The sequence below is a fragment of the Pipistrellus kuhlii genome, unplaced genomic scaffold (assembly GCF_014108245.1).
Source record: "Pipistrellus kuhlii isolate mPipKuh1 unplaced genomic scaffold, mPipKuh1.p scaffold_m20_p_11, whole genome shotgun sequence".
Lineage (NCBI taxonomy): Eukaryota > Metazoa > Chordata > Mammalia > Chiroptera > Vespertilionidae > Pipistrellus > Pipistrellus kuhlii.
Window position 1 is genome coordinate 40,154,372 of NW_023425416.1, and position 25,909 is coordinate 40,180,280.

General features: G+C 38.2%; 1 protein-coding gene across 13 annotated transcripts in view; it reads left to right on the forward strand.

Moving 5' to 3' along the window:
- Positions 1-25,909, forward strand: part of RBMS3 (RNA binding motif single stranded interacting protein 3) — a 615,090-nt gene that overhangs the window by 575,051 nt on the left and 14,130 nt on the right. For 8 of the 13 annotated variants that reach the window (XM_045579333.1, XM_045579337.1, XM_045579338.1 and 5 more), the window contains 2 exons: positions 16,472-16,552; positions 18,574-18,701. In XM_045579333.1, the coding sequence (XP_045435289.1) occupies positions 16,472-16,552; positions 18,574-18,701 (209 nt within the window). Of the gene's footprint in view, positions 1-16,471; positions 16,553-18,573; positions 18,706-25,909 lie in introns of those variants that run through there. The other 5 variants (XM_045579335.1, XM_036431673.2, XM_045579336.1 and 2 more) reach the window with 1 other exon arrangement.

Here is a 25,909-nt window from a genome sequence, read left to right on the forward strand (position 1 = left end):
TATACATAAATTTTTTTTTAAAAGATGATAGTTTGGAGTCACCCAACACCCCTTTCTCCACATTCACACTCCATTTATATGCTCTAATCCTAGGGTTTTCTGAAAACTTTATCTCAGAACTTGATACCTCTAGGAGCTAGCTAATCAACTCTTAATCTTATAGTTCCTCTTTCTTTCATCAAAACAAACCTGTGCCCTTTTTCTCAGGATTCTCCCAACTTCTTCCTGAGAGTTGATTATATGGCAAAATATTAATGTCCGAGTGTATTAGCACTTAACCCCGGTGATGGAGTCCCAGACACTGTGGCAGATGCAGAATGATGGCAGTTGCCCTCCATCTGAGTTTCCTAAGAGATCTCAAAAAATTCTAATTAGAGTCTCCTAATTAGGGAAAGTTCTTGAGATGCTGTAAATAATAATGAAAAATATTAAAAGTAATTTGACAAATTGGATTTGGATACACATTAAAAAGGGGAGCCAACTGTTGATGTCAGAGAAGGTTCCATTAGCAATTGAGTTTTATTGACAGGATAAGCAAGGATCAAATGCCTAATAGGCAAGATAGCCCAGAGGCCAGTGTGACCTCTGCCCTGCTATGCTTTGGCCAATTCTATCAAAGCTGCTGCTGATGCATATATTTTTAACTCACTTTTTGCCTAATTTTTCCTTTCTAATTCATATGACCTCCTCAACCACAAGGAATAATTAAACATTCAGCTCAAAATGGTTAATTTCTAAAAAAGAAAGAAGTACAAAACAGAAAAAAATTTAAATGAAGCTATTAATTCATAGACCTGGAAAGCCATAAGAAGAAGTGGCTCAAATGCTTTCACTAAAGACTTGTTTTCTTTCTTAGCTGCATATCATTTACACATTCCACAGTCTGACATATGAGAAGCCCAGGTCTGCAGGTCATGGCAGCAGAGTGGCTGTCCCAATGATGAGCTCACATAGCTACACTGTGCCATGCAAGAGAAGAGGAAGGGGCCATTTCTAGAAGTTTCAATAAAAGAAGAGAGAGTTTTTTTCTTTATCAGAAGTCCCAGTGAACATTTTTTCAGTCTCATTGAATCTGCTAGGGTTATATTTTCATCATTTCTGGACAGGGAGCAGGATACATTAATTGCAAAGTCAATCACATTCTAACTGTATGATTGGGAAAGTGGGGCATAACAATTCCCAGAGGAAATATGGGTTAACATTGAGAAGGAGAAATGGACCCTGAATGAGTAAGAAAAAGGATGTTAATGCCCTAGCACTGTGGTCGGCAAACTGCGGCTGTGGCTCTTTGGCCCCTTCCACAAAATACCACGGCCTGGGTGAGTCTATTTTGAAGAAGTGACATTAGAAGAAGTTTAAGTTTAAAAAATTTGGCTCTCAAAAGAAATTTCAATCATTCAACTGTTGATATTTGGCTCTGTTGACTAATGAGTTTGCCGACCACTGCCCTAGCCAGTTTGGCTCAGTGGATAGAGCATCAGTCTGCAGACTGAAGGGTCCTGGGTTCCATACTGGTCAAGGGCATATGTCTGGTTTTGGCCCCAATACCCAGTAGTGGGCTTGCAGGAGGTAGACAATCAATAATTGTTTCTCATCATTGATGTTTCTAGCTTTCTCTCCATCTCCTTTCCTCTCTGAAATCAATAAAAATATATTTTAAAAAAAGAAAATAACATTTATTGCACTTGCCCTCTTGTCATTCTTTATATCCTCCTCTCTAGAATCTATACTTATTTAACCTTTGATTGTTTTTTATTTTTTATCTCAAGTCATAGTTTAGTCACCAATTCCTCTTTTAAAATTTCTCTTATTTTAGATATCCTTTAAATAAGAATTAAATATATTTTTAAAGAAATTCAAACTCACATTTTTATTTTCTATAAGTACATGAAATTCATCAAGGAGGAGATTGGTTTATACTCACCTCTCTAAGACTCTTGGCATCTTAAACATGGATGGCTCCCACAAATATTTTTGAAGGATAGATGGGAAAAACAATTTCTTTGATCAAAAGAAACAAGGTAAAAACAGGATCAAAACTCTAGAAAAATCTCTGTTCAGTGTCTGTAGTAGCCTGGGAGTTAGTGGATGAATGTGTCCACACCCTAAAAAGAGACTAAAATATCCTAGGATAAAAAAAGTCAAGGACAGATGATTAGGGAAACCAGGCTGGGGAAATAAGGAGATAAAATTAAGAGTAGAGCAATATCTGTATTGATTTTGCTTCCTGTTTGACTTTGGATACCTTAACTCCTCTCTACAACTACCCAAGAAAGTGCACTTCTGGCCCTTTTACTTATATTTTACATCTATTAGTTTTATTTCCTTTTGGAACTACTACTCAATGCTCCTCTCAGTGATCAAAGCCTTGATTTTTCCAGTGGATGGTAATTAGTAAGATTTCGTGTAACTTTTAAGCCCTTTGATTTGTTTAAAAATGTAACCCAGATCATTGGACCCCCCAATATTTTGAAATTAGATAAGATTGGCTGGAACCCCCAGTTTCATAGTCTTTCAAAATCCAAGGCTTTCTGCAGTATGTATTTAAGTTTTTGAGAGCATTGTAATCACTTCTGTCTGTTCTTTCTAGTCCATAGTACATTGATTCAGAAATAAAATTTATCCCCTTTCCAGTTTTCCCATAAAGTTTAGCACAGAATAAAATTTATAAAGATTTGATGTGTGTTCAGTAGTGGAAACATAATGAAATTTAAACAATGTCAATTGAAGATTCAGATGTATTTCTGAGCTTCAAATGCCCTTGGGTGGTGTCCCCACAGTGGGATTTCACCAGCCTGTCCCTTCCATCTGTTCAGGCCCAGCTCACTCATAGGTACCTCTCTCCTCCCCTTTTCCTTAGCTCTGAACTTTGTTTTCTCTTTCCCACTCCTTCTCACAAACACAAGCTCCTCCATTTCTCACATTTAGAATTATCTCTTCATGTAGGTTAAGTGTCTATCTCCCATGCCATTAGTGGTCTACTGTCCATCCCAAGTATCATCGATGTAATTTTCAAGGTAAAGTATATGAGCATTTCCTGCCTATGCTGATTTCTGATCCTACATAGCTATTCAGATGAAACTCTTGTCTTATCATAATAACAGTAATAATAAAACCAATAATAATGGTATTTCCAATCTTTTAGATTCTTAATATGTACCCAATCCTATGTTAAGAACTTTGTATGCATTATTTCACTAATATTTCTCAAAAACCATTTAAATTATGAATGTGTGATTTCACTTTACAACAAGGAAAGTGAGGTTTATAGGTAAAAACTCAAAAGTTTTTTAATCATCATGCTAAAATAATGCAGACATTTTCCTAGTTTTATTGGCTGATGTTATTATTTTTTAGACTTTAATTGTATTTCACACGTGTCACCTTGAAAATCTTAAATAATAAAAAATTACTTCTTAAATCCCAATTATAGGTAATGGTTATATGTGGGTGACAAGAATTCACTGATACTTGTGTAATCTTATACCAGTGCAAATTGAGAAATTCTTTTGCAATATGTATCAATAACCCTTTCATTAAAATGAGGTTTCCATTTTTTATTTCCTTTTTTACTCTAGAATACATGAGTATTTATCATAAACATCATTATCTTCATCATTAATTTATTAAATTTGAAGCATGGTGTTAGTCTAATTTATTTTTTAAATGCTCTTCAAACTAATGTGATATTCTCTGAGTCATCCCCACATCAGTTTCTTTTTTTTTTTTTTTAATATATTTTATTGATTTTGTACAGAGAGGAAGGGATAGAGATAGAGAGTTAGAAACATCGACGAGAGAGAGTCATCGATCAGCTGCCTCTTGCACACCCCCTACTGGGGATATGCCCGCAACCAAGGTACATGCCCTTGACCTGAATTGAACCCAGGTCCCTTCAGTCCCCAAGCCGACGCTCTATCCATTGAGCTAAACCGGTCCCGGCCCCCACATCAGTTTCTTATCAAGCATCTAGAAGCCAGAAAATAAAGCAAACAGAATGCATGGATAAGTGTATCTGTTAAATAAAAATCACCAAAACCACTGAGTTAACATGTTAATGTCTTAAGAATAATCAATGTACTCAAAAATAGATATAAAAAAAAGAAGAAGAAAAAGTATAAGAAACAAATCAGAAGACAAGTTCAGTTTGCCACTAGGTTATATGATGGATGGATAACTTTCAGAGAAAGCTTTTCTGAGCAATACGAAAAATAAGGAAAATTATGAGTAACTATCTCTTCTCCCTGTCCATTAATTATAAAAGCACTAGCAAGTCAAGAATAATAGTACCAAAGGTGATTTCTAATGAGTATTTTTTTCAAGATTTATTCATTTGGTGCCTTTCCAGAGAGGGAACAGCTGCTTAGGTTTAGATAGAGCTTGAATTAAAATGTAAAGTCTTTCTTTCAACTCTCCTGAGTAAATGGCCTCTAATAATGAGCAGATGGGGGAAAGAAGAAAGCATGTTTTCAGACCCAACAATTAATAGTTGTAGCATTACTTACAGGCATTTCTGTATCAGGCTGTGAAACCATCTGAGGTCTCAGGTGGCCTACCTGGAACTTGGAGATGATGCTAACAGGCCTGCTATCCTCATCTTTTGAATCACCATCCTGATTCAGTCTGTTTGGGGCTTCTCCCTTCATTGCTTTATTCTCCAGGCTCACCATACTGCTGGCTCAGTAGATCACTGATGATATCTCTTCTCACATGGTACCTAAACTCACATGGTATCTTTTCCTTTGTGTCCTTCTGAAAGCACTTTTTTTTTTAATTGATTATGGTATCACATAATTGTCCTCATCCCCCCATTCCCTTCCCAAACGCCTCCCTACATATGCCCTCACCCCCCTGTTGTCCATGGCCACTGGCTAGGCCCATATGCATGCACACAAGTCCTTTGATCTCTCTCCCTTACTCCTACCTTCCCGTATTTTCCCTCTGAGGTTTGAGAGTCTGATCGCTGCTTCTCTTTCTCTGGGTCTGTTTTTGTTCATCAGTTTATGTTGTTCATTATTTCCTCTAGATGTGCGAGATCATGTGATTTAAAAAATACCCTTGTAAGAACCTAAACTGAGACACTTTTTAAGTCCTCTACATTCTTATGCTCTATGCAAACTGTCTCTCTTCCTCATGTCTTACCTAAGATCTGGTTTGTCTTAAAAATGGGTCCCTCCTCAACTACCCTCTCCAATACAGACTTCATTTATTCCTGTGAGCAATGAAGGTGGAAAAGGTGTTATCAGTCTTCCATATCACCGCTGCCTCTTCCAAAATTGTGCATATTCCTTCCTCTTTTAATGATCACAGTGCTCCACGATGCTATTTTCTCTCTCCTTTTTGCTATTATCTGCTGATCTCCTTGCCAACCTGATCATTCAATAGGGCATTTTGTCATTAACTCTTAACTTCTGCCTCATGAATATCATAGTGTCACAATACTGCAGCAATAGTCACCATTTTCTCAGGTGTGAATTCCTTCTGTTGCTTGATCCCCAACTGATAAATTAAATGATTCTGGCAATGAACCTCACCTTCAGAATACTTCTTAACAAGCTCTCTACAGCTTTTAGCAATGATAATAATTATTTTCCTGTGATGGAAATCCTACTTCTTCATTTGCTGTCCTGCCTCCTTTTATTCCTGATACAGTTATTGTTGTTGTTTTTTAATTGTAGATTGTTTTGGATCCATTAGACCAACCTCTTCTCAAATACATGTGGAACATAGGATTTTTTGGGGGGAGGGGGGTTTTCAGGGTACACTTCTTAATTTTATTTCCTTTACCCCAACCCTAATTATGCAGTTAAAAAAAAAACACCTTATTTTTTAGCTAACCTATTCTCCCTGAGTTCCTGATGTTCTCCTTGCAAAAATGGTTTTCCATTCATTTACCAAATTCTTGCTTAATACAGGCAAGATGTTCTCACCCAAGCCTGAAGTTGTTCTTGCAGTTTAAATTCCTGAATGAATCTATGACCTTTCTAACTAACTTAAGATTCCAAATATTTGAAGGCACTAATCAGGAGTCTTCACAAATGTCAGACATTTTCTATCAAAGAATTTTGATAAGTCTAAGGAAGTCTCATCTATTCCCTCAATAGTAATTATTATTAGCTTTGTGTTGTGCCATAATGTGCTTCCAAGTAAACACAAAACCACTGAAGTGTTTATATTTTGTTCACTATTTAATCTATCGCATAGGCATTGTGTTAGGGTCCTTCAGAGAAACAGAACCAGTAGGATGATAGAAGGATAGATGGATTGATGGATGGATGGATGGATGGATGGATGGATGGATGGATGGATGGATGAATGGATGGATACATACATACATACATACATACATACATACATACATACAAGAGGAGATTTATTGTAGGAATTAGCTCATGCTAGTCTGAGAAGTCTCGCCCTCTACTGTCTGCAAGCTGAAGAGTCAGGAGAGCCCTAAAGATCTGACAACCAGGGCAGCCAGTGGTATAGCAGCTAGTTTGAGGCATGAGAATAAGGGAATAAGCGCTGTAAGTCCTGGGCTCTGAACTCCTGAGAACTAGGAGCTAAGATGTCTGAGGGCAGGAGGAAAAAGGCATCCCAGCTCAAGAAGAGAAAGAGAGAATTCACTGTTTGTTGAATTCAAGCCCTCCGTGGATAGGATGTTGCCCACTCCTTCCTTACTCAGTCTACCAATTTAAATGCTAATTTCTTCAAGAGAAAACCCTCAAAGACATACTCGGAAATAATATTTTACCAGCAGTCTGGGCATCCCTAGCTCAGTCAAACTGACACATTAAATTAACCTTCACAGGCAACAAGACAAAAAATTACAACAACAACAAAACAACAACAACAAAAGATTAGGACTTCTGTCCTCTCCCTGAACAATTGTAATTCCTGTGAATTGTGCAGCTTGAGTTTCATCCAGAGTGCTTAATTATTCATTCATTCATGCATTCGTTTGTTCATTCAACAAAAGCACATTAAGTGCCAACCATGATGAATCAGACATGGTCCCTGTAGGAGCTTTCATAGTTAGCCTACAGCAAAGATACAGATGAAGAGCTTTTGTAAGTCACAGGAGAAAGTTATCACTTCCAAATCCAAGGACCAAAGCAAGGCTTCCTGAGGGAGTTTGACATTTGGACTTAGTTGGAGAGACAGCTTTTGGACATGTGTTGTATGTGGGTGGAAAGAGGTTAGAACACAGTGAAAACAGAAAAAGGCACCGAGAAAGGAAGTGACAAAGGGCGGGCTCTTGACTATGGGCAGGCAGATGTAGGTCTGGATGATTCTAAGAACTCAGTGGGAGTGGGCTGAAATTTACCCCAAGATTACATCCTTTGTCTCTGTATTGTTTGGCAGGTGATATCAAACAAACTGTTCTATAATTCTTGTGGTAAGGAATGGAATCTGGATTCTTGCACCAGAAAGTTTGTTTTCTTCCAGTCCTTTTTTTTAATTTTTTAATTTTTTTAAAAATCTTTTTGCTCTTAGCTCTTTTTACTTTGAACTGTTCATATCTTTGGAGGCAAGGATGGTATCTGTCTCCCCACAGAAACTACCTCATTATGTTTCTGTATTGCCAAGTGTATATGCTCACATAGTATATTACCATTTAAACATTTTCTCTCAATATGCAGTTCTTAGAAGTATTTTTCTCAAATAGCTTTACGTCCTATTTTTGCAGTTTCCAATTTGTTGTTGCTTTCTATTCTTTTCTACTTATTAAGAATATCATTTCTTCTTTCTTTCTTTTTCTTTCTTCCTCCCCACTCACCTTCATGTGCTCCCTACCCATTTGGGATCAGTCTCTAACAGGAATATTCTAACTTGTGGAGTAGGTCTAGTTTTTTCAGTAAAAGTCTCTGGGCTAAAAAAAAAACAAACAAACACACTAATTAAGAATATGTTTGATGACTCTCATAGAGACTGACCTCTTTCAAACTACATTTTAAGGGCACCCTCAGCGCTTTCTCTTTTATTGTCTCTTCTACTCCCCAGGGATGACTGGCGTTCATGAAATGTGGGCAAAATGGCTGAGAGGAAACTTTTTGTGTGGAGGTGGAATTTACTGTGGGTGGCAGCCCGGATGAGTTCCCTTTCACTATGGCCGAAGCATTTTAAACTAGCCCAATTTCATGCATTAGTCACAGACTAAAATTGAAAACAACGAAGTTTCCAGGAATGTTGGGGACTTCTTAGTTCACTTATCTGTCTTTTTGACAAGTTCCCTCAGTTCTTTCAAAATAAAGAAGCAAGCTTGGTCTCCTAGAGAAAAGGTTAATGAGCCTGAAGAGGCTGAGGACATTAGTCCTTGGGCTGTGTGTTCACATAAATTTATGAAAAAATATCTAGATCAGTCAGTCATTTGTTAAAGTGATTTCTTCTTGATGCTTTCAAACTTAGAGACTGTTCTAAAAATGTTGATTTGACCCCAATAGCCTCTCTTATTTGAAGAGGTCACCACTTAACAGAGATTTTTACATTTTTTACCATTAATAATCATACTAGAAAATGTTAAGAAACAACAAGGAAGGCAGCAAACTTAAACACAAAATGGGAAGACTACCATAAGAAAGTATTAACAATACAAAAAGATCAACTTGGTTTTAATTATCTACTCAGTTTCTGGGTGCTGTGGTGAATGTAAGATTGGCAATAGTGAATAATGCATGAAAATTAAATAGGTCTATATGTATAACATCAGAAAGGAGAAATGAACACTCTTGGACACCCAGAGGGTTAGCAACAAAATGTGTTCCTTCTGGGCCATATCAGATCTTATTCCCCAATCCATGCTTTAATTCATAGTATATGCTTACTTAATATTTGATACATAATAAGAGCTCAATAAAATTTTATTAGTGCTGTTTATAAGTGAACTAAGAATATATGTTTATTATTGGAATTTTACAAAGAGCACCTTCTTCTGTTAGTTTCTGAGATCCTCACTTCTGGTGATATTTTTTTCCCCTCTATCTTAAAATTTGTTATTAGCAACCACTGTATCAACTCCAAATCTGAATTTCAAGCTCTAGTTCAGTTTCAGACATGCTGCTCTCTACCACCTCCTTCTATGCACTTCTTATAGAAGTATAACTAATGTATGTTCAGAAGAGTGCACAGTTTATGTTTACAACTCAATACATTTTACAGAGTAGCCACCACGTAGGTATCTGCCACCTACATCAAGATATAAAAGGTCCTTTTCTCACAGAGGCCTCTTTGGTGCCCTACCCTTTACTCTCCACAGCACCCATAACCCTGACTTCTAAACCATAGATTTGTTTTGATTGTTTCTAAACTTTAAATAAATGGAATCATACAGAAGGAAGACTTTTATGTCAGCTTTTGAAAAAAGTGCAACCTTATATCTGTAAGATTCACCCATACTTGAAGTTTTTTGTTTGTTTGTTTGTTTGTTTATACTAGAGACCCAGTGTACAACATTAGTGCATGGGGGTGGGGGGAGGAGGAAGTTCCTTAGCCGTGCCTGAGCCCTCTAGCAATGCAGGACATCCCCCGAGGGGTCCTTAGCTTCCGCCCTGCTTCTGGCTAAGCAGCACTTCCCCTTTAAGTTTTAGATACTCTTTTGAAAAGTGTTTGAGTGACTATATATACATTTTTTATGATTGTTTTGTTTTTATTGAACTATTAAAGTAATTATAGATTTATATATAGTTTTAAGAAATAATATAGGGAGACCCCTTGTACACTTGCCTCAAGTCCCTAAATAATTTGCAAAATTTTTCAACTTCAGTATGATAGTTTTCATACCTTTTTCCAAAATCATTTCTAGTTATTCAATGTTTTTTATGCTATAAATACAGTATTTCAAATTTTATTTTTAATTGTTGCTGATCTTTACAAATATGAATTTATTGACATATCCGGGAATCTTGCTAAATGTCCTTATTAAATCAAACCATTTTTAAGAATATATTATTTGGAATGCCTATACATTAGTCATGTCATCTGTGATAGTTTCTTCATCTATATGCCTTTTATTTTCCTTATTATACTATCTAAAAACACTAAAATAAAGTTAGAACAGATGATACTGGACATCTTTATCTCATTCCAAAATTTGAATATAAAGTGTTCAGTATGTCACCAGTGATTATGATGTTAGCTGTGTGTGTTTGGTATATAGCCTTTTATTCCTAATTTCCATGTATTCTTCATGTACCTAGACATGTTCTCATATCCAGGTATTAGATCTTATCAAAGATATTCTGAGTCTTTTGAAATGACCATACAATTTTCTTCTTTATTCTACCAATGTAGTAAATTATGTTGACTTATTTTCAAACTTTAAACTTACTTTTTAATCCTGAAATAAATTTAGGAAGTTTGTATAAATGTATACGAGATATATTGAGCTGCAGTTTCTCCTTTTTGTAATGTCCCTGTTGGTTTTTTGGTATAAGGAGTATGCTGTCTTCATGAAATGAGTTGGGAAGTGTTCCTTTGTGTTATTTTCTGTAAGGATTTATACAAGACTGGTTATTAATTATTTCTTAAATGTTTGGAAAAATCAGCTGAAGATTTTATTGTGGGAAGATTTTGATACAAAGAGCTACTCAAATTTTCTTTTTTTTTGTGTGTGTGTCACTCTTGCTAAATTTTGCTATTCAAAAAACTTGTCTATTTAATACAAGTTGTCAAATTTATAGGCATAAAGTTGTTCATAATATCCTATTATGTTTTCTACTTTCTCACTTTCCATTCTCTGTTTAACTCAATTAGAATTTCATTTCCACTACTCCATTGTACATATGCTTTCATAGTTTCCCTTCCATTCTGAAATCTTATGTACAATTCATTTTCTGTTTTTATCTGATTTTATTTTTATTTCCTGAGTTGTCTTTGTGGTTTACTAGATCTCTCTTCTGTCCCATCTTAAAGTTTTATGTTATCTATCACACAAAAATTTGAGGAGGGGCGAGGAGATAATTCATAATGTGTATATAGAGTTGTTTCTAGTTCAATTTTTAAAACATAGTTTCTTAATCAGCTATATTTCCGTAGTATAATTTATTTATTTTCACTCCTACCACAATGATCTGTGAACATGCTTGAACTTAATGGGCTTTTTCTTTTCCCCAAAAAACATTCATGAAAATTACTTTTTCTACAAAATTGAAGGCCTCATTAGCCTGTGATCGTGGCTACTGCTTACAGATGAGGTTTGTGAATTTCAAGCTGAATACAACCTCCAACAGTCATTCTTTTTACTCTGCTGTATGCCATCCACAAATGGCCCGCCCCCAAAATACAACAGTCTGTATTTTTTGTTTAATAATTTAACAACATATCTTTCTGTGGGATATGCTCAATACTATTCTGGGAAATGAGTAGTATAATACTGGCTACCAATAATTCTGGACTCCCATTTCTATTCTTTTTCTCATTTCGAGTGTTTTTACTTCTAGTGTGTGCTGTCTATGCTACTATTTTATTCATTTCCATAACTTCAGGGATACTTATTGCTGTTATAACAGTTTACTTTGATATTTCCATCCTAGCATCTTAAAGAGTTAAGTAGTCCACTTTATAAATCAACTAGAGGCCCAGTGCACAAAATTTGTGTACTTGAGGGGGATCCCTCAGTCTAGCTTATGTCTTCTCACAGTCTGGGAGCCCTCAGCGGATGTCTGACAGAGAGTTTAGGCCTACTCTCCATGGGCCTAAAATCTTTAGCACTGCTATGGAAGTGAGAAAGGCTCCCACCACCACCACTGTGCTCGCCAGCTGTGAGCTCAGCTTCTGGCTGCTGAACAGCACTCCCCCTGTGGGAGCACACTGACCACCAGGGGGGAAGCTCCTGCACTGAGTATCTACCCCCTTGTGGTCAGTGTGTGTCATAGCAACCGGTGGTTCTGCCACCGGTCAATTTGCAGATAAGCCTTTTATTATATAGGATAGTAACATAAAACATTATGAAACCCTACACTACTACTATTCAGGATGGAGATCACACTTCCTTTTCCATCATTTCATTGACAAACATAGAAAGGATATAAAAGGAACTGAGCAGTACAGGTGCAGGTAGGAATCCAGCCTTAAATAGTCTCCTCTCTGTGGGTAGTCTCACATTCATTCATTGAGTGACATGAATGCATAGAAAGCATTCTAAGAATTCTACTTTGGCAGCTATTACTACTTTAAGCAAACCTGCAAAATGATAGAAACTTCCAATCTCAAAGTCAAGTATTGCTCCCCAATTAAAATTACACAGTTTTACAAATTCAAAAAACATGCTCTCCAAACTGCAGGATACCTCTACCCAAGGAAAACGGTGCCTCTCCCTCAGCCCCTCACCCAACCCTGATGAATCATAGCTCAGGTCGTTGCCTATATCCTCAAATTTCCTTTATTAGAAGGAACTAGATGAACTTAAAAGTAATTCACTTTGCACGCTGTTAGCATCATCAACCACAATTGCTGCTTCATCCGCTCAGCCTCCTTTCTGAGGTGCATTTTATGACTTTTCCTGTATCGTTTGCATTGACTTTCTGGGTTTCATAGAGCCTGGAAAGCTTTCCTTGCTGAAATTTGTGAAGCATATTTATGAATTTTATAGCAAGGATTAAAGCACTAATTTACAATCTAAACCGTATAATGATAATTCCAAATGAGCAAGTTTGATCAAGTATTTTAGGAAATTCCAAAAATTGAAATGTGGGGACTTTCTTGCCACTCCTTTGCTTTACAAATAATCAAAATATGTTTCCTCACAAGAAACATATCAAACATTTTTCATTTGTTTTTGGTGGGAGGAAAAGAAAGTAAATCCAAAACTGAAAATTTAAGTTTTCTTTCTTTGTTTTTTTGGAAATAACCAATGGTTCCCCAGTAACAGAAACAGTTTGTTGTAACTTAAACAGGCAAAAACACAACTCCTCTTCAGTTTCACCATTTTTTTCCTTTTCTTTGTGTAAATATCTTGGTGATGCAGCGTCTAGACTTCTTGGAGCAAATAATGGAGTCTGGAATTTATTCTGTGGGTTTGAAAGCAGCTATTCAGGTCTCCTATGTAGATGTGAAAAACTGTTGCTTTCAAAATATGTAAAAATCATCAAACTGTTTACCAGAAAATACCAATTTACCAAATCATGCCAAACTTTGTGCTGCACACTACAGGGAAATATTGTATGAACTTGTTCATTTTATCTATACTTCATTTTAATGTTCCAATCAGTCATATCAAGAAAAAAGTACAAAATAATTTTCACTTATGAAGGAATTATGGCAGACTTTTTCTAGCTTTTGAGAAATATCCATAAAAGAAATTAGTTTCAAGGATGCACATCCATTCTTGTTATAGTTTTAATAAGTAATCCAAAGGGATTCATCCAGTGAAAGGGGCAGTATTTTTTGTTTTGTTTTTTTATGTCCTTGTCCTATGTCACTTGTGATCTGTATCAAATGAAAGCCATGTTGGAAACAGCCAGATCTAAACAATTACTTGTGCATCCTGGATTATTAAGTCTGACTGTACTTTATCTCTTGAGGAAATAAAACTCTGTGCTTGCAACAAAAAATGCAGAGTCATTTGTCACCAATTATGTAAAGCTGAGAATTGATCTTACAGATAGATATAACCATGTCCTGTAAGCACTCCTAAATTTATAAGGCTGCCACTTCTTGAGGCTTTACCCTAGGAAATATTTGTCTACTACAGAAGAGTTTGTTGTGTAAGTTTATCCAGAGATAATAGTTTTACAGGGTATAAAACTCCATAGTGTCAACTTGTTTGAAATAACTGTCTGTTCCTAATTTTCAAACAACGTTCTCAAGCATAGTGGATTGTCCTTTTATTAGTACGCTCTAACTTAGAAAATTATAACTTAAGGGTAGAACATGAGCCACAACAGTATCTACTCTGTGCCTAGATAAAATTACACACACACACACACACACACGCGCGCGCGCATGCACACACACACTCGCACACACACATACACTAGAGGCCTGGCAGGTGATGGGGCCAAATGGCCTGAGGGAGGGGCTATGGAGGTTGGCTATGGGAGCACACTGATCACCAGGGGGCAGCTTCTGCATTGAGTGCCTGCCCACTCATGGTCAGTGCACATCATAGCGACTGGTCCATCAGTTCATTCCAGACGTTCAGTCATAATAGTCTTAATAGTTGTTTAGGATATATATATATATATATATATATATATATATATATATATATATGGAACATTAAAATGAAGTATATTTATTTCTATTTGCTATAAATCTAGGATTTTTGAGATTCAATTAAAGAAACATTTTCCAAAGTATGTTTTTTAGAGCACTAGTTCTAGACAAAATTATTAGGTGCTACAAAAAAAAAAAAGTTTTAGAAGTGCTGGTTCAATCAACTTTAACTAGGCTTCCGTAAAACAATGATTTGTCAAAAGTGTTTTATTACACATCAGTATCAAAGAAAAGAATATAGTGTGCAACGTTGCTGAAGTGCGTTGGAACACAGAGCTTTTTTCTCACTTGAGCCTAACATTCTATGAAAATACATTGTAGGGAAAACCGAATCAAAGGATATTTAAAACCTATATAACACAGTCAAAACACCTGTCTGAAATATCAGGGGACTATATTTATTCCCTGATGTATTCTCTAAAGTGATTTGTTGTTAAAGCAAACACCTGCCACAGGGTTCTAGATGTGAAATGTGACTCCAGAGATCTATACTTATTTTAAAAATGGACAGCAAGCAGATACCTGAATACTTATTAACTTCTTAAGAATACAAGGACAATGAGCTAGATAAAGTAATTCTTAAAACATTATATAAACCCATTATGGGGTTGGTGAAGTTAATATAAATAGTAAGCTTCGAATGATCAATGGCTAAAGGCATGCAAGATTTGTAATTGGAAGTGGAAGGTTTTCTGCTTGTTTCCTTTTATTTAGCCTTGAATGATAACTTATCAATAATCAGGCATTCTGTGTGTTAGAAGATGCAGAGACAAGTGACACTTGGCCCATGCCTTTAGGAGATAATAGTCTGGACAATTTTAATAGGAGAGTGATGAATGCTATGAGATCACAGAGTACAGGACACAGAAATCTCAGATAATTTTCAACTAAAAAGCTAGATGAGTAACATCACCAGGCCTTTTAAACAATCACTCTTGGTCCAAGTTACAAGGCTGTTTAATACATATATGAATTGCACTCAGCTGTTATTAGTGGCAACAAGAATACAAATAGTTTGGTTTGGAGTTGTTTCATTAAAGCTGTCTTTATTTTTAACTAATAGATACAGTAGGGCAGTGCTGAGTTTACAATGAAGATACATTTATTCCAGAATTTCTTTGCTGATATAATTCTCCATAAATATTAAACAACTGATGAGTTAGTCTCCATTCATACATTCCCTTGATTCAGAATCACTTTGCCTCTTGGGTACCAAAAGTACCAAGATACGTAAAGCATACTAATTTATGCCTGGACTTAATTTTGAACTCAACAAATTGAGAAGAATAAATATTCACAGGCTTGTGATTTTTTCATAAACATAATTTATCTAACCTGCATGAATTGAGAAATCTTTTCTTCATTAGAGGATTCTGGTTCTAAAGTTTTGTGATGTCCATCAAGTTTAGGAACTCAGAAATAAAGTTTATTCTATAGAAAATTCCTCTGTCAAAGAGGAGAACTTTGAATTTGCAAGGGAGATGTATGTTAGAAATAGGAATACGGGTCATACTTTCTGTTTAGATGACTATGTAATTTTTCTGGGGCTCCCTATCTTCATGGAAAAAATACATGTTATGTCCAATACCTATGTTACAGAATGTTACAACTTAGTGGGGGGGGGGGGAATGATTTGAATGTTTCATTGTTTATTTGGGTGAAGAAAATTTGGAGAATTCAAGGAGTTGAAAAGGAAATCCTGAAAAGTACAAGAGAATAGGATGGGGAGGGAACAAAGGAGGTTGTAACTATTTTATAAATGTAACAAAAGGATGATATTTGCCAATTCCCAATGTCGCTACATGAGTATTTCTTGCATTGTTCCTCTATTATATTTATTTACACAAGAAATTTTTATTAACGATCTGATTCATTCATTCAACAAATAATTTGTTGAGAGACTATTATATGATAGATGCCAGCAGGAAAATAGAGACAATAAAGAACATCATCCCTGCCCTCATAGAATTTATGTTTTAGATATGAATGTGAAATAATTTGAGATCTGGTATAGACTATTCACAAAGAGGGAGGAAATGGGGTGGTTAAGTTGTACTGAGATTGTGGAGGTGGGCTGCCATAAGTACTGAATCAGTAAGAAGAGGTAATTTTGTGCTGCTAGGAACTGCCTCCTTTTTGTTCAAATAAGAGTTTAATTCTAAGCATGCACTGGCCATGGGCCACATAGCTCATGTGATGTCTACTTTTCTCTTTGGTTGCAATCCCAAGTTCACCTGCCTTTTTCTTTGATTCCCTCTAGTATATGACTGCTGCTGCTCCTATGCAAGGGACCTACATTCCCCAGTACACGCCTGTGCCTCCGTCAGCTGTTTCTATTGAAGTAAGTCTGTCTCTGTCTTATAGAAAGAGGGTCACAGAGATCCATATACTGTGGTCCCTATAGCCCAAGGAGTCCTGATGTGTGGTTTTTGTGCTTCTCTGAAATTTGCAATTTTCCCTCAGGTAACCATCAATCTGTTGTTGGCATCTATGAGTTTATTTATTTTTTAAAATATATTTTATTGATTTTTTTTTACAGAGAGGAAGGGAAAGAGAGAGAGTTAGAAACATCGATGAGAAACATCGATCAGCTACCCCCTGCATACCTCCTACTGGGGAGGTGCCTGCAACCAAGGTACATGCCCTTGACCAGAATTGAACCTGGGACCTTTCAGTCCACAGGCTGATGCTCTATCCACTGAGCCAAACCAGTTAGGGCAAAGAATTTATTTTTATATCCCACATGAGTAAATCATTTGGTTTTTATCCTTTTTTGTCTGACTTTTTTCACTTCATGTAGTACCCTCATGATCCATCCAAGTTGTTAGAGATGGCAATATTTCGTTTTTTTTTCAGTTGAGTAATATTCCATTGTATACATAAGAACATATCTCCTTTAATCCATTTGCTGTGTGACAAGTGTTTGCTGCTATTCATGAGTTTAAGAGGACACTTCATGTAATTTAGGAACCCACATAGACCCAATTTTTAAATCTCTTATGTGTTCCAGACTTGTAAGGCCCCAAAGAATGTGTCAGTTAATATTAAATAGGTTTTAATAGGATTTTCAAAATTTTAAGACCGTGTGATTAAAACACATTTTCCTTGATATATATAGCTGCCATAAAGCATTTAGGACATGATAAAATTATGAATCTGAACATTTAAACATAAATCTGCCACATACTTGCATTTCTCTATCTCAACACTAAAGGTACGTATATGGTTATCTACAGAATTTGAGCAATTTGATGACTACAAAATAATGAGACACATTCAATAGTGTGGCTTATTGAAAACAATGTAATTATAGCTAAATCTATGACTTAAAAAGAAGTTTTTCATGAATATAAATAGAAGTACACTCTGATATATTGCTTTTAGTTTATGTTTATAAGGAAAAGCATTGATTCATTTTCTATGCAAAAACACTCACTGAAAATTCACCAATATCCATACAACTAAATACTGGTGGAAGGTTCAGGAAAACACACACAATACCAAATAGTATTAGGAAGAAAAATATTAAATTAATAAAGGGATACATTTCAGATTTTGAGGACCTCAGGGATCTTTTATGGCAGAGAATTGCCCAAGAACATTTGAAACTCTATATTGCTGCAGGTGTTCAAGGCTCTAAGGGAAACCATGAGAACATATTCAGACAGATGCCTTTTTAGGCCTAATAATTACCTAGTAAAACTACCTATGCCTCTCTGGGAACCAATATGTGTCCTTAAAGAGACCAACTTCAGAAATTCATTCTTGTGGGCATCTGTGGGGATTAAGAGAATGAAAAGGTGAGGAAGGGATCAAATCAAAATTATGGATGTTTGTTTGACTCTTTATCTGAAAACTTTAAATGAATTCCAGGTCTTACTGTGGAAAGCAAAAATCAAATTACTGAAGGGAAACCTCATTGACAGTATTCTTTTTTAAAAATTCCAAACTTTAATGTAGATGTTTATGCAGGTCATAGTCCATTGCTTTGCCAGATCATAGAGACATGGTACAGTGTACTATCCCAATAAAATGCTTGAGTATATAGTTTTTTGTAGAAATTCTGCATGAATTTTTTAATAAATTACTGTTCAATGTGGCTGCATACAAGTATAGTTGAAGAGTTGTAAGTATGAGCAAAACAATTTCTGCCAGTTGACTGCTCCAAGGACATGATGGCATAGCTCCCTCAGCTCTTAGCCACATATGCTCCGTGGTTTTCCTTTGAGTACTTTATCGTAGCTTCCTCACTGAGTCAATTTTCCTCAAGCCAAATGGAAGAGGGATATTCTCTGAAGTCCATCTGTACGAGGGCTCTTTGCTGAAGCCAGTAAGACTCTGTGTTCTTATTTGCCTCCTTAGGGTGTTGTTGCTGATACCTCTCCCCAGACAGTGGCACCTTCATCCCAGGACACCAGTGGTCAGCAGCAACAGATAGCAGTGGACACATCCAACGAACATGCATCTGCATATTCTTACCAACAGTCTAAGTAAGTACGAGCTACACGAAGCTCTTTCCCTCAAGATCGATTATCTTGGCTTTACTCTCTCACATTGCACCTGTTAGCTTTTGCTGCAATACAGACCATCTCACACTTAGTGACAAGCATTTATTTACTTCCTAATTATGTGGGTTGGCAGTTTGAGCTTTAGGTGGATAGTTGACTGAACTTTCTTAAGCATCTGGGAACAGCTGTGAGTCATTTTTGCAGCTCTGATTCTGGGTGTTGGTTGAGTGATAGAAGCAATTGAGCACATATTTTCGATCCTCCAGCAGGCTTCTTCACATGGAAGACACAGAATTTCTAGAACAAGGGAGGAAGCCCAAATGAGAAACATTTTAAAAATATATATTTTTGCTGATTTCAGAGAGGAAGGAAGAGGGAGAGTTAGATATACATATCAAGGATGAATGAGAGAATCATTGCTTGGTTGCCTCCTGCACGCCCCCTACTGGTGATTGAACCCTCAATGTAGGCATATGCCCTGACCAGGAATTGAATAGTGACCTCCTGGTTCACAGGTCAATGCTCAACCACTGAGCCAAATCAGTCAGACATGACCAGTATTTTTCAATTCTGATAGTGATTTATTTGCTGCTGCCCCTTTGGCCAAGTCCTGGGTTCACTACCAAAACACTGGAACTCAGAAAGGAACGTTGCAGCCATTTAAAAAAAAATCTGTCATATATAGTTTGGAAAAACTCTAATATTGAGCTTTTTCAAACTATACATGAAACTAAGTAGTGAGCCTGCATTTTGGTCTCAATTTTCCAATTTACCCAATCAATTATTGCCTACTATGTGACAGGGATATTTAGATGCTAGCGAAAAACCAATGAAAGAGGCAGATGTTCCCTAATTGTTGGAGTTTCTTTTCTATTAGGAGTAGACTCAGAATCAATGGATCAACAAAGAAACAATTTCAATGCAGACTGCTTAAAAAGATTCTTGTGGTATAGAAAGTGACTGCGTAGATGCCTAAGATTTGTATCAGGGATGGTCCTGATATAGACCTCATCTGTAAGATAATTAGAGGCCAATCTTGGAGCACTTTGGAGAAAAAAGCATTCTAGACAGAACCAACAGAAATTCAAAGATCTGGAGTGGGGACCTGATGCTGAAGTGTTGTAGATAAGGCCACAGTGGGGAGAATTGTAGGCGATGAAGTTGAATTTCCATAGCCTTTGTGTCCTTGGATACTTGACTTTGTGCTGAGTAATTATTATTGGTGTTGTGTTGAGTGGGTTAGAAAACCTTTGGAGAGATGTAAGAGAAAGACAGAATTTTGTTTATATTTCAATGGCTCTGTTACCAATGCACCCTGAGTAGAGAGAGAGATGCATTTAAGGATGGATTTCAGGAGAGTTCCCCCTCTTATATTGTCCAGAATCCATTCCCTGTCTGATTAAATCAGCATTAGCTGCCCTTGTCAGCTCATAATGAGATGCTCTTTCTCAGCGTCCTCCCGCCTTTTCATTGTCTGATGTGATGGGGAGGCAAGTGCTGTGCCTCATGGATTCTGGTGAGAGTCTCCCCATCCACCTCCTGTTTCACTTGTAGCATCGTATGCCAGGTGCTATGCTAAGAGACAGGACCTGTACCCTCAAGGATTTACAATCTAGTGTGGGATTTAGACCTACACATAGATAAGATAAATAGACCGCAAGGAAGAAAATGAACAGGGCTCTTTTTTAAAGTAAAATAGGAAGTCATAGAAGAATGCACTTAATTTTTCGTGGTTGTGGCAACTGAAAATGTGTCTTAAAGGAAGGATCAAGGTTATGGGTAGGAAAACTCAGAGCATTTCTTTGAGAAATGGATGCAGAGTAGTATAATAGTGTAAAAAGGCAGATTGGACACAGATTCTCATATCAGGTGCGATACTGAAGTGGTCAAGCAGAATTTTCTTTGCATATCTTTCCAGTTGAGGTAGACAATGGATTTGGAAACAGACAGTCTTATTACTGCAATGGTTCAGACAAAAGGGAACAGAGTTCTGAAGTAGGATGGTGGTAAGTGTAATAATAGTGGGGAGTTGGGAGGTAGAATGAAGTAAAAAAAGATAGGGATCAGAACTTTAAAAGCTCAAGCAATACTGTGGAGTTATTGATGTCACTAACAGAGGCAAATGAGAAAAAAAAATGGGGGGAGGGATGTTTGTGGAGAAAGAGGAGGGATTGAATTATCCTTATAATGAGTCCTTAGAAGCTTATTCCTTGAAATATTTGAGGAAGTCTGAATCTGACCTCATAAAACTAGTGGCACCATGATTATGTGCCTTGAGCCATGAATTCTTAAGGTTGCTAATGCAGAGCTCTCCACAGATAATATCAAGATGAGAAGTCCTCCATCCTTGTCCTCAAGGACGTAAGAATTATGCTAAGGAGTGTCCTCGTTTGAGGGAGTTTTCTTCTGCACTCACGCAGGATCATATGTTACAGAATGTTCCACAGGGAGTGCTCATTGCTACATTATAGATGAAAGCACCCTGGAACATTTCAAATGCGTGATGTGGGAAAACCACTTGCATTACCTTGGGGACATTTCTTTAAACCTGGAGAAAAAAAATTCAACAGGTTCTGTTTAGCACTGTGAAAAGGAGGAAACTGAGAATATACTGTGAGGGTCACCAAAGGAGGAATGCATGAGACTGAAAAGGGTAAATAACTATGAATTTATTAGGTCATCTGGAAAACCATATGGACTGAGACTCAAAATGGTGCCAGCACCCAGGGATGGGGAGTCAGATTGTAAAGGACTGTAAATGGGCTTTTTCTGGGCAGAGAATTATCCAGACAGAGGGGGAGGATAATGGTCTTAGCAAGTGGAATGTGATCTAACTGGAAGGGACTATTCCTTGTGACCTAAAGGTCAATCCCAGGGGAGAGGATATTGATTTAATTATTTGATCAGACCTAACATTCTAGCCTTTTTGTTTTATGGAATAGGGATGAAGGTCATGTCCTCCTTAGTTACTTACTGCTGAGGGGGATGCGAGATCATAGAGGGATGAACTTTGACTGGAGTTGCTGGGACACTGTATAGATGTCTCAAGATTGGAGGGAGGGGGTTGCAGCAGCATGATTTCCCCAAGTTGGTGAAGGCTTGAAAGCGGTCCTGTTGAGTGACTTGGAAGGTAAAAGCTGGTCCTGAGGCTGTCACAGTGTCACTTGTCTTGTTTTGCTCCTTTTCTGGGCCTGGAGCTGAAATACAAACGAGGAAAAGATCAGGGGTCTAAACTGCCCAACTAGTAGTAGGAAAGGGGAGGCTAGGTTACCTGGGGGTCCAGGTTCTTGTTTTCCCCCTTCTAGGCATCCAGAGCTTTCTGCCCTGGTGAGGTTCTGTACCTGGCGGTGAGTACGTTTTAGTATTATTGAAGCAAAAGTTAGAACAATAAGAATTATGACAAATGGTCTGGTGGAAGAAGAGAGACAATGGTTTGGAGGGTTGTAGTCTGATATACCAAAATGAGATTTATTCTCTTACCTTCTTTATTTGTCCTTGGGTGTGGTCGGCAAATGGTCCTAAGGAAACTTCTGCTGTCCCTAAATAGGGTGATTTTAAGCTATTTACCCTTTGGTTAGGGAGGAAAAAAGGCATACCACTTACTCTTAAGTGTCCTGGGTTTAGGGAAGACAGTTAAACAGCGGTTTGCAGCCATCTAGTAAATCCTATCTCAGTTTCCCTCTGCTTGTCCTGGATTCCTGGCCTGTGTATGTATCGATAACTTCCTTTTAACATTTCTCTTTACAAACCTTTTTACAACTTCACCTCACTTTCTTTTCCCCACAAGATGCATGCCCATACCTTCTCTTACTGAAACCATGCAATCTCTTGCCAATTTAATTAGAATTCTTAACTCTTAGAAATTTAATTTTTTTAATAACTGAAAAGTAACCAACCAGCATTTCTTAAATTAACATTTCTGAACACTTTTAAGAAGCATACCTTCAACAAAGCATAAGACATTATGTTAAAAGTTCAAAATCTACTGTATAGATTTTCTTAAAAAAAAAAAAAAGCTAAAATCATGTGAACTTAGATATCTAAGTTTATCATTTAACCCAGAAATGCTCCAAAGCTTTTAAGCTACCAATTAGGCACATGAGGCTGGAGAAAAGGCAGAGGGGGAGCAGGCCCCACAGCCTCTTCTAGGACTATAGCCTCTGGCTGCTTAGATTTAAAACGGACACATTTTTCTCAGACATAACATAACAAGGTTTGGAGGTAATGACTTCTGCTTCTGATAGAAGCAGAACTGCTAATTAAACATTTGCAGTAAAGAAAGTTGTTCTTTGGGAAAGGGGTGTGTGTCTAGTGAGATGCAGTGTAGATGTGAGGTGGCTCATGGCTGTGAGACTAATCCATCAATCCCCGTAAGAGAGACGGAGGAGGGCAGAATAAGGGGCCCCAGTGACATTTAAAAAGGAGATCAGCTTACTTGCCACCACAGTTGTTCCCCAAGGCTCTGTCCTGGTGAGGTAAGTCTGTAGGGCTTTGTCAGGGCCTGGGCAGCTTCTGCAGTGGCCAGTCCCAGAAGGTGGCCTTGCTGGACTGGCTGAGGTCCCACTTGGAGGGGCTGGACTCCAATCTGATTTCAAGTGGCCTTCCCTTCCACACCGTGGGCGGGGGTCTCGTGTTTGGGCAGGACTTGGCACAGTGTCCTTCGTTGTTGCATTTGAAACATGGGCCCGGAGGAGGCTTAGCCCCTGACTGACGTTGGCTGGAGGGCAGGCACTTCGTTTGGGGTTCATGAGAGTGGTGGCTAGGAACTGAAAAACCTCCTCCTGGGCCTCAGCCTGATCTCGCCTTTGTTTTGGGGTCTCCTCGTCTCTATTATTAAAGACCTTTAAGGTCAGGTTAATGAGAGTTTTGAGGGATTTGTGGACCTGTGTCTTTTTTTTTCCTTTTTTTTTTTTTTTTAATATTTTACAGAGAGGAAGAGACAGGGATAGAGAGTTAGAAACATCGATGAGAGAGAATCATTGATCAGCTGCCTCTTGTACCTCTCCTTCCCCACTGAGGATATGCCTGAAACCAAGGTACATGCCCTTGACCAGAATTGAACCTTGGACCGTTCAGTCTGCAGGCTGACACTCTATCCACTGAGCCAAACTGGTTTCGGCCTGTGTCTATTTTTTGAAGTTTGTGGTGTATGTCGGGGACTGATTGAGTTATAAAATGGGTGTTTAGAAGGAAGAGTTCTCTGGGTAGCTGTGGTATAAGATGGTAAGTTTCTGTAAGGCCTCCATGAGGTGGGAGAGGAAGAGAGCTGGGTTTTTGTCAGGACCTTGAGTGATTTCATTACGTTTGTCACAGTTGACCGCCTTATGGGCAGCTTTTTTTAGTCCAGAAATGAGACAGGTGATCATATGGCTGTGGAGCCAGAGACTTGGAAAATTAACTTGATGGGACTATGCCAGTGCCAACTGGGTTGGCTGTCACATCCTGTCTATAGAGGGCATAGGCCTGGGCCTAAGCTGCCAGATCAAAGGACTGCGTCATGTCCTCAAATTCCATGGTAAATGTGGTCGGGTCAGTGGAAAAAGACCCAAGACGCCTCCCAATCTGTGTGAGGTCAGACATGGAAAATGGGATATGTACCCACAAAATACGCTCAGCCCTAGCCACCTCTTAGAGGTAAGGAGGTCGAGGGGGTGGAGAAAGAGGTAGTTCATAGATGAAGGGGATGTGTGTCTAGTCAGAAGAAGGACATAAGAAGGTGGGTTCAGGGGAACCAAAAGGGAACAGAGCATCAAGTGATTGGAAAGGTTGAAGGGAGGTTCTGAGGGGCCTGACAGGTCAGTTAGGACGAATCAGAAGGCCCAGGGTTGGCAGAAGGGGGCTTTGAGTGGAGAAGAGGATTTGATAAGTAGAGCAATTTTGACAAAGAAGGACGATTACAATGTGTAAAGAAGGCCTGGACATAAGGAATCTCTGACAGTTTTTCATTGTGGTGACAGAAATTGTCTAAGTCCCAGAGAATGTTAAATCTCATGTTCCAGCCAAAAACTGGTTTGGTTCAGTGGATGGAGCATCAGCCTGCAGACTGAAAGGTCCCAGGTTCGATTCTGGTCAAAGGCATGTACCTTAGTTGGGGGCACCTCCCCAGTAGGGGTGTGCAGGAGGCAGCTGATCGATGATTCTCTCTCATTGATGTTTCTAGCTCTCTATCTCTTTCCCTTCCTCTCTGTAAAAAATCAATAAAATATATTTTTAAATAAAAATCCTACATTCCATTCTCAGGCCAGTTAAAGTAATGTAGATTGTGGACAAGGCGCTTTGGCCAGACCTCTGTGGAAAGGCCAAGCATGTAAAGATTCCCATGGAGACATCCCAGTGTTTTTGGAGGGAAGGGGTGGGGACCAAAAATTAATTCCCCATGGTGTAAGTTAGGAAGAGGAGGTAAGCTGCAAAAGGAGACTCCGTGGGGAGCTAAACTAGAGGAAGGGGGCTGCGACCTTCTAGTCAGGTTCCAGAGAGAAGGCAGCCTGAACCATGTGGCGGGCGTCCCCTGTGATGAGGAAGATGTGGGACTTGGTCCCAGGATTAAGGCCAGACTGGAGAAGATTTGGGGCCTCGTGCTAGGTCTTTTGTCTGAGATGGCAAATCAGAAATCTGGAAGGGTGATCCAGTTGTCACTTACCAGAGATGAAAGGTGTTGAGTGTGGAGTCAGCAATGGGAAAGAGAGGTCTCGAATCTTGCATCCACCTTGGCTGGTTCGGGAGGTCCTTTAAGGGAGGGAGGCCGGAGGTCCTGTAACCCGAGTAGGATTCCAAGGTAAGCCCAGGTCCAGCTGCTGCTGCCTACTCCTCTCACAATAGCACACTCACTCGGGGTCACCAGAGGAGGAACGCAGGAGGCTGAAAGGGGTAAAAAATTAGTAATTCATTAAGTCATAGACAGGGAGTCAGAGATTTTAAAGAACTGTAGGTAGAGAATTCTCTGGGTGGGCCCAGATGCATGAAAGGCCCAGAGAGTAAGGATAATGACCTGGCAAATGGAATTTCCTCTAAGGGAATGAGAATGTGGATCTTGAAATGGTCTAGAGGTCAGTTCCCAGGATAGGGGTTGTTGATTCAATTATTTGATCAGGCCAGACAGCTACAAAGTGCTTGGAGCTTTTGACGTGCAATAACAACAAAACAATAAAATATTGAATGCAACAAAGAGGAGTATCCTAAATCTAATCACT